This window comes from Solanum tuberosum, unplaced genomic scaffold (genome assembly GCF_000226075.1).
Source record: "Solanum tuberosum cultivar DM 1-3 516 R44 unplaced genomic scaffold, SolTub_3.0 scf00222, whole genome shotgun sequence".
NCBI classification, from domain to species: domain Eukaryota; kingdom Viridiplantae; phylum Streptophyta; class Magnoliopsida; order Solanales; family Solanaceae; genus Solanum; species Solanum tuberosum.
Window position 1 is genome coordinate 437225 of NW_006239147.1, and position 9854 is coordinate 447078.

Here is a 9854-nt window from a genome sequence, read left to right on the forward strand (position 1 = left end):
CCCCAACCTTTCATAGTATTATTTGTCTAGATTATTATATATAAATCTTTTTATGATAATATTTTTTACATATAAACCGAACACAATTAAAGACAAGAAGAGTTGATGAAGCATCCTCCACCTCCAATTCTGCCATTTGTGTGTGAAACAACTACTATTAATTATGAGGAACAGTGTGTTCATAAATGTTTTGTTCCTTCAAGCTACTAATTAATTTGAACATCAATAACACAAAAGTCCAAACGAGTAAGAATTTTTCTACATCTCAATTATTTTATGCACTAACAGAATGATCATTCAGATTTCAGACATCAAGATATAGGCGAATAATCACACTGATATCAAGAAAGAAGTGGATGCTAATGAAATTACATATTATGTCCATATATTATATGGTATATAACGAGGTAGGGATCTACACCACCACGAAAGGTGAAAGCCTAAGCGAATTACAATTTAACTATATACACACGAAGATGAATAAGTAGAAGAAATTACTTGTTGTTAGAGTATTCATAGACGCGTCCACGGGTGGAGAAAACAATAAGAGCAATCTCAGCTTCACAGAGAACAGAGAGTTCATAGGCTTTCTTCAACAATCCATTTCTCCTTTTGCAAAATGTAACCTGCCTGTTAGTGTTGTTCTCTATCCTCTTTATCTCTATCTTTCCCCTTCCCATCTGTCATTAATTAATTAACCACACAAAGAGAATGATGATCATGTGAATGTTACACATTAATAAATAATCAATTAACACCTATGTTTTAATTTTGAGAGTAATGAATAAAGGGGACATATATCTATAACAAGAGAAAAAGTAGTAGAAATTTAGAACAAGAAATCTCACTCTCAAACATGAACTCATTAGCTCCTGTTTGATGATAGATTTTTCAAAAAGAATAAATTAAAATATTGTTTCTTCATGAAATTTGGTTATTTTTTTGACAATTTACTATCTTCAAAAAAAATAAAAATTCAAGCTCCAAAAATTTGCCCAAATCAGTTTTTGGGATAAGTTTCGCTTATACTTGCATAATTTTATTTATTTATTCCAAAAAGTTCAAAAATTTATTCTTCAACACATCTTCAATTAAAAAAATTTAAGTTTCAACTAAAATTTATGAGAAAACGCTAGTTGAAACGCTTTCAATACAAGAATCAAAGCAATAACTCATATCATGTCTTTCTTAGTTCCATTAAGTAGAAATTGAAGAGGTAGTAAGGTATATATAAATAAATAAACGAAAGATGAAGCAGAAGTACCTTCATGTTGGATGTAGTAAAAAAATATATAATCCAAATCAATGTTTGGAACTTGTTCTTTCTTGGAGAATTGCTCCAAATTAGATTTTTTTAAAAGTAGTATTAAAAATAGAAATTAACGACGGACAAATAGTTATATGTATCTCTAAAACACCTCATAGAAAAAGACGTGCATGTGTAGAACTAAGCATTCCAAGAGATTAAACAAAGAAGAAATTTAAAACAAGAGATTTGAGAAATCTCTCTTTCACTAAAAAAAAAAACATCCAATACAAGAATTTAAGCAATAACTCACATAATCATCCACATTAGTTAGTATTGGAAGAATTAAATTTTTTTATTTTCATGGGAGAAGCTACCTCCAAATATAATAAAAAGTAGTACGTACAAATGTTTTTCGAATTCCTTTTTTTCCCCTCACGATACAGAAATGACTCATGTATATGCAAGAAAAGATGCACACAAATTAAAAAAATCTTGTGTAAACATAGCTTACACACAAGATCATCATGTTTCAAGGAGATTTTTTCTTGATCGAGCAAAATTTTCCGTGACAAGAGGGGGTTACTCAGACAGTAAGCACCCTTCACCTCCAACTTAGAGAGCGATTAAAAAAAAGTACACGCGCCTGATAAAAAAAATGAAATCTTTCATATTTCTATAACCTATGTAATTTGCAGATAGATCTAAAGCTTGACTCAGTTCCACACGAAAGACAAATTAATTTTGTCATAATGAACACAGAGAGAAACATTTCAGAATCTGCAAAAAAAAAAAAATGCATGGAAGAAAGGGAAATTAAAGTTTTTTCATATATTTTTTTTTCTTTCTAAAATTTGATGCTATGTAAAATATGAACGTAATAAACCTGATTGGCTTGAATTGAAAAATATTGCTATTTTCCGGCGAACTTCAAAGGCTTTCGGAAAATTCACACAACTTCCAAAGACTTCTTATTTGTACACTGATCAATGAAGAAAAAACACAATACTTATATGCTTTTCTTTCTTTTTATATATATCCCTACTTACCCTAACTTTCAACCAGTGGCGGAGCCAGGATTTTAAATAAGAGAGTTCAAAATCTGAAGAAGTGAACACACGAACTAGTCGAAGGGGTTCGACATCTATTATATATACCTAAAAAATAATTTTAACCAGTAATATAACATACTGGCTCCGCCCCTGCTTTCAGCCACTGATCACTCCGTCTATCTTTACTTGTCCATTATACTAAAATTATTTGTCTAACTTTATTTATCAAAAATCAAGAGATAATTTATCATTTTGTGTCTATGTTACACCTTTGATATTAAATATTACTCGTTTCTTAATATTTAGATGACTTATAATTAATAAGAGTGACTAGTGTTATTGTAAAATTACTCTTTCGATTTATTATTTTTTAAAAGATGTGCGTTGAGTCAGATATGAACAAGTAAAGATGGGCGAAGAGAGTATTACTCAAAATTAAAGTGAAGAGAGATAATAGAGATGGCTGGCTAAGAAAATGACATTCAAATGGCTTTTTTCCAGAAATAAACTAAACGTGGTGTTATGGGATTGTGTATTGCAGACTAAAATTTCACCAATTATTGCAAAGCGTGTTATTTTTGTTTCTACTTGACTAATATGCCACTTCTTCTATTTAAAAAATCTCTCACAGTTTTCGTTCAAATATTTATAATTTCTTTTTTTTAATGAGGTTTGACCTATATTAATTTTGTTTTAAGAAAAACATAAATATTAATTTACGTCTGAATTCATGGTAAAGATTCATATAATTTATGTCAACTTGTTTGAGATTTTAGAATAATATTTTCGTTAAACTTGAAGTATTTTAATTTGATGATATAAATTTATATCGTAGCTATAGGGGAGGATACAGGTTCAATTGAAATCATAACTTTTGATGATGCATAAGTTTATAGGCAAATTTTATTTTAAATTAGCAGTTACATGAATTATAACTTTAAAAATATAATTAACTCAATATTAAACATCTTGAAATGTTTAACTCATGGAATTAAAATTCTAAATTCGTTCCCGAATATCAATTGAAGATAGAGTGAAGGTTTGACTTTATAGGGTTTTGTGAAACTGTACGTAGAAATGAAAGTTAGGGTTGATTTGTTGAGTTCCACATAGAATTCAATCAGCAGGTATATGCTTAATTAAGACAGAATCAAGCAATTCTCTTGCGATGTGATTATGTTTTTCTCAATTTTTGTTAATGTCTGATTGGTCAATATTTTTTAAAAAAAGATAATTTAATAATAAAGATAATGACTTTTCTTGAAAAATAAAAAATAAATAAAATGATTTTCAAAAAAATAAAAATTTCGGAAGTTATGTTTCAGTCCGTCATCCAACACACTCTATCCCACCCTCACACCCACACCTTTCATATTATTTGCATATATAATTTTATGTAAATATTTTTTACCTATGTACTAAATACTAATAACTAAACCTTAAAATAAATCATTTATTTCTCATCATATCAAACATACCATTAGTTTATATTTCCTTTCATCAGAATTGGGGGATCTTAGTTTGTACACTTTCCAAATCACGTAATTAATTATAGACGATGACATTTCACCATTATTTTAAAGAGTTAATACCTTAAAAAATGGGGAAAGTACACAAATTACTATTCATAAAATTAAATTAATTATCCTGTTTCATCCTTCTTTTTTCAAGCATGAATCAGTATGGCATCAGCTTAATCACAGCTATGAATTAGTCCTTATTCCTTATTGATACTTTCTTTGTATATAAATCTATCACATTGTGATGTTGGGTATGGAGAAAATCTTGTTGGGAGCGCCCGAATGATCCTGCAGAGCGCGATCCGGATTTAGTCGGAACTCCAATGTGGGCTCCAGACACCGGGTGGGAAATACTCATTTATCCTTAATCTGAGGTCTTAGATTCGAGTCTCCTTGGGTGGACATCACGTGAGAAACAAAAAAAATATATGCCACGTTAATATCATATAAAATTGAACTCTTTAACAATAACCACTTTTTTTTTTACCCTTCCTAGGAGCTCCCACCCCTTTTGCTCCCTTAGTGACTCGAACTCGCAATCTTCGGGTTGGAAGTGAGGGGTGCTTACAATCCGAGCAACTCTCTCTCGTCAACAACAACCACTAGTTTATTTATTAAAATAAAATAAAAAATCATAAATTTTTACCCTGGTACAAATGAACACAAAATTTATATTTAAAATATGACTATTTTTTTCTAATTTGTTTTACCAAAATTAACTTGCTAAAATATGACTATATATTTTTTTTCTTTCATACGTTAAATCATTTTTAATAATGCGACTTCATATAATTCTTTGACCAGAATCTCGGGTTCAAGTCTCCTAGGATACAGAGTTGCTTTTGTTAGAGACGGTTTTACCCAATGTAGACTTTTCAACGCAAATTCAAATTTAATCGGACTCTAATATAAATACTGAACACCGAACATCGAACGAAAAACAAAAAGAAAATATGACTTCTACACAATATCTTTCAATGTGTTTAATGTGGATTTGCATAGTTTGAAATGTACTTTAGATGATCTATATGAATGTTACTTTTACCACTCAAAAGATTTCTTCTAGATGGTAAATCTTGACCTTAGATGGGTAAATTTGGGGACAGTAAAATCTCCAAAAGAACAAAAAGGAATTGTGATCAATTCATAGGTTAAAAATCCCTCAGAGAATCTAAGATAGATTGCCATCAGTGCTTTGCAAGAAAAAGTATAACAATTAATATCAAATATATGTGTGACACAATAATTTTTTTCGAGCTGTCATTACGTACTCATAGTAAAAGGACATCAAAATAAAGAATTAAATTTCTCTCCCGTACTTGAAAATGGAAGATTCTTAATTACACTTAGTCAAACCTCATTATAACGATATGTCACGGATTGATTTTCCTTAAAATCAATTTTACATGTTATGTTTCTTACTTCTTTGTAATAATATATTACATATAAAAAAAAGACTCATATAACGATATACTTTTTGTAAAACATCCCTCTATAATATTTATACTCAAATATATATATTGTGTGATAAAGTATTTTGTAATAAATATATTACATAAAGTAAACTTCAAGTACAAATACTTCTTAAAAATAATTGTATTTAAGTGGTGCTCATCAATTATGATCATAACTTTACGAAAAAAGACTATCGATATAAGTTTATCTTTTTTACATTCATGATCAATCTAATTTTGCATACTTTAGTTTATTACAATTAAATGAAATCTAAATATCAAATTTCAGTATATAAATATATAACAATACGTCATTATATCAGTATGAAATTTTCAGAAAAACATTGTCATCATAGAAAAATTTGACTGTATAAATATTTTGTATATAGAATTGTTTTTTTTTTATTATCCTGAAGAAAATTTCCTTAAGTAATAAACTAACCTTTAACAAAGCTAAATTATTGCGGCACACGTAACTTTATGAGTTTTTTTTTCTTTTTTTATGAATTTTAACAAGACATATATTCCCCACAAATATTTTTTTTTCTAATTTTTTGCCCATCAATTGACTCAACGAGATAAGGAATGTCCGAGTAATAGACAAAATTATGTCATTTTCTTAGACAACAACAACCAAAAAAAAAAAAACTAAAGCTGAATAATTCATAAATTTATTCTAAGAGGCCAAATGAGCAAATCATTAATTTGACCAAAGGTTATATGAGATAAAATGTACTGGATAATTAAAATGGCTTAAATAATGGGTCATAGTCATAGCTAACATGTAAACTCTTATTAAATTTTAAATTTTTTTGTATATTTTTTTTAATAATTTTTTTAAGTCTTTGATAATATTTTTCTTTTGTTATGAATATATATAATAACATTAAAAAAAGGCATTCTGAAAAAAAAATCATAAGATTTTCAATAAATCTATTTGAGCTAATCACAACTAAGTTTTAAATGCGATGAATTAAACAAAACAAAATATGTAGAATAACCCTCTTAAACTTAATCAAATCATATTTTTATGGGCTATTTTTACTGCTCTTAAGTTATCTACTAGTCAAATGAGGATGAAAGATATTTGCTTTGGAACTTTGAAGGAAAGGTAAGATTAATTGTTGAAAAAGATAAATATCAAAATATATACTTAATTCCTCCATCCCAAAAATTGTAATATCATAAGTTGCGGTGACCAAGTTATGATTGTGTCCCAATTTTAAATTTATAATTAGTATATTTAGTGTTAACTAAGCATATAAATAAGCCCAAAAGAAAAAAGATAAAAACTACACAATATGACAAACATTAATATATATTTAAAATAAATAGCTATAGTTTATTTTTATTTTATGTTATATGGATATAACTACACAATAAATACTTCAATCATCGCTTATAAGCTTAGGTAAATATCCTTTCTCCAATACTAGGATAATAATATTATCCGAAACGATCATGTATTTTGTTATGAATTGCATAAGTAATAATAATATATAAATATTATTTTTTGAACCAAAAAAAAAGTTTCCCTTTCTTAATCATAATTCATAAACAATCTTTTCAAAGGTGTATAAGCCAAAGTTTTGATGGAAATTAGTTTCACATGTTCTTTTTTTTTATTTTTTGGCTGGACTTTGGACCACCAATTGAAGTCTTTTTCATTTTCCATTTTTGGTTACTAATCAGGTGGTCAGATATTAGGTTTAGAAAAATTGGATTTTGCAGTATAGGGTTAAATGGTTTATGTCTATTTCAAAGATAGTGGTATTCATAATATTATATTTATGATCTTCTTCTGCAATTCAAGCCTCCTTTATTTGTAGGTGGTCCTAAGTCTTATGCATTCCCTTCTGTTTCCCATTTCATCTTTCCAGATCTATACACTTTCTTTAGGGCCGGTGAAAAATTATTCACACCAGGTTTACATCAAGCCAATGAATGTATGTGTACTTTTTATCACTTAACTAATCATGGTTAACTCGTATGCTTATTTGTTTAGTTAATTAGGTGTAAACACTAGGTACTGGTTAGAGATAAACAAAATTTTCTCATGAAAATATAATATGTCTAACATGTTCAAGTTTGGGAATAGTTAGGTAATTGACCCGCTTATTTATTAGTTTAGCTCATTTTAGCCTAATCTATTGTAACTCATTTTTTTATGGATTGATAGGTAGCTTAAACTGACTCACGAGAAATCATTTTAATCTTTTTTGATATTTTATATATAGTCATAAAAAAAAAAGTTAGCTACTAAAAATTATAAAATTAAAATTTATGACTCACATTATAGTCATTTCAGCTTAAGTAATTTTTGGCCAGTTATAACTTGTTCATTTAAAACTCAATTCATTTTGACCGGCTCAAATTCAGCTTAATTAATCCATCCATGACACCGCTACTCGGCACGAGCAACTATTTACCCTTTCTTTAGTGTACTTCTGCATAGAAGATTCAAGTCCTAATTAAGGATAGTTTGCTAACTGGTTTAGAGATGAGTTATGCATGTATATTAAATCATGTATAAGTAATATCATATTTGATATATAATTTAATAGTTGGTTAGGAGGTGAATTATTCATGTATAAACTAATAAGGAGTTTAGTTTGCAACTTAGAAACTGTATAACTAAAACATGTATAAGTAATGCAGAATAGAAGGTGGAATAACTGATGTGAGAAACACTAAGCAATGTATTAGTAATGCAAGAATTAGTTATGTGAAAATCAATGTATTGTTTTATACAAGGTTTATGAGTGAGACTTGCTCTGATAATCAACAATAATTAAAGTTAATGAATAATAAAATTTACAACTACTAAGACAAAATTAAAGGTCAAAAGGGTGAAAGAGAAATCAAAGGTCTTCCACTAGCAAAATACTATACCACTAATTTTTTTTTTTAAATTCAATCAGTTGCTTCAATTCTAGCTTGATAAAGGCAAACAATACATGGAGATTAATTTTACAAGTTGCTGCTTAAAAAGGAAAAATCCAACAAACTGCATGAGCAGTTTAGCTTAATATGGGGATCAAATTATTGTACTTTCTGAGGATATTAATTATTCAAGAAAAGAAAAGTCAGCTATGTAATAATTTTAATCACAACAATTATTACATTTTGAACTAAATAATTGAATCTTAATCGCTTGAAACTTCATTTGTTCCTGTACTTATAATAATACATTATTTTACATTTCACAGAAAATTATAAGACCATATGTAGCATAGTGAATATGGTGTTAAAATTAAGGTTCTATTCTTTAATGCATACGTAATCGAAAACTATAACTAGCAAAATGACACGTGGAGAGATGTCGCACTCAGACTTCTTATGATAAGGCCAAATGCACTGCACAAATCCATATTCACAATGTGTAAAAGGAACGTACTCCTTTCAAGATTTTTTTTTGTTCTGGAAAATTAAATTTGAGATATCTAATTAAGCGTCAAAATATTAAAATTGTATGTTTCTATAATTTCGTGGTGGGTTCAATTTGTGGATTAGTCAACAAACAAGAAAATTAAAGCTGGTGTTTCAGTGTGTGAATATTCGAAAGAAAAAGTTCATATCTTATGGTGTGAACTGAGAGTTATTTCCTAGACTAAAAAGGGAAACATCCTCAATAGAGTAACTTACTATTTATAAGTCCATTATACAATTTGGACCACATCCAGTTTTAGGTAAACCAATAAAACAATATATATATCTTTTTTTGAATTTCTTACTTCTAAGGGATTATTCAAGTGACTCCAAGTCCAAGATCAACTAATAGTTTATATTTTCATGTTAAACTATGTTTTTTTTATGTGGAATAAAAAAGTTATACTACTTGCTTTTGTAGTTTTAATGTTATGATTTTTGGTTAATTGATTTTGTTACTGGTCAGCCTGAAATTCATTTATTAGTGAATTTGTTTGAAAAAGGTCTTTAGCAACAAGATTATTTCAATTATTCATAAATTCTTGATTTAAGGTTTGAAGCATTGAAAAATATTTAAAAAGTTAAGCGAATAGTTAATGATAATTAAAAAAAAAATCTTATTCGATCTCTTAGAATAATAATGTAAATTACTTGAATTATGAACAAATGCTTGAATAATTGAATATTTGCACTGAGCGTTGGATAGCAATGTCATATTGCGACAAAAAAAATAGATTAGACACAATTCAGGAGTTACGAGATAGATTTTGATTTGACCTAATTACTAACCAACTTAATTCCCTAACCCTACACATTTATTAGTCATATAACGTGAAGATCGTGAACTTCTTGATAAGATAAATTATGATCTCTTCAATTTTGGAATATCGTTTTTACACATATCTATCTTTTTTTATATATTTTCAAACACCGCATATTCATACATAAGAATTCGAATGCAGACAATAACACTTATGATGATCTCCTCTAGCTTCAATCAATAGGTAAGCAAATATCAAAGTGCATCCTTGCCATGTGTCTAATTCTCATTTTTGTCACATGTATATATATGTATATTATTTAATGTGCCAAGGGATGTTTGCATTTTTATGTGAAATCTAGAAACCATGGCAACTCGGTAGAGTTATATAAA

At 28.2% G+C, this 9854-nt stretch overlaps 1 protein-coding gene across 1 annotated transcript in view; it reads right to left on the reverse strand.

Moving 5' to 3' along the window:
- The window catches only part of LOC102600717 (agamous-like MADS-box protein AGL11), a 7653-nt gene extending 5439 nt beyond the window's left edge, over nt 1-2214 (reverse strand). Inside the window, exons 1-2 of the mRNA XM_006356451.2 lie at nt 2133-2214; nt 499-680 (exon numbers count right to left, since the gene is read on the reverse strand). Of these exons, the coding sequence (XP_006356513.1) occupies nt 499-680 (182 nt within the window). The 5' untranslated portion in view covers nt 2133-2214. The remainder of the gene's footprint in view (nt 1-498; nt 681-2132) is intronic.
- Nucleotides 2215-9854: the final 7640 nt, after the last annotated feature.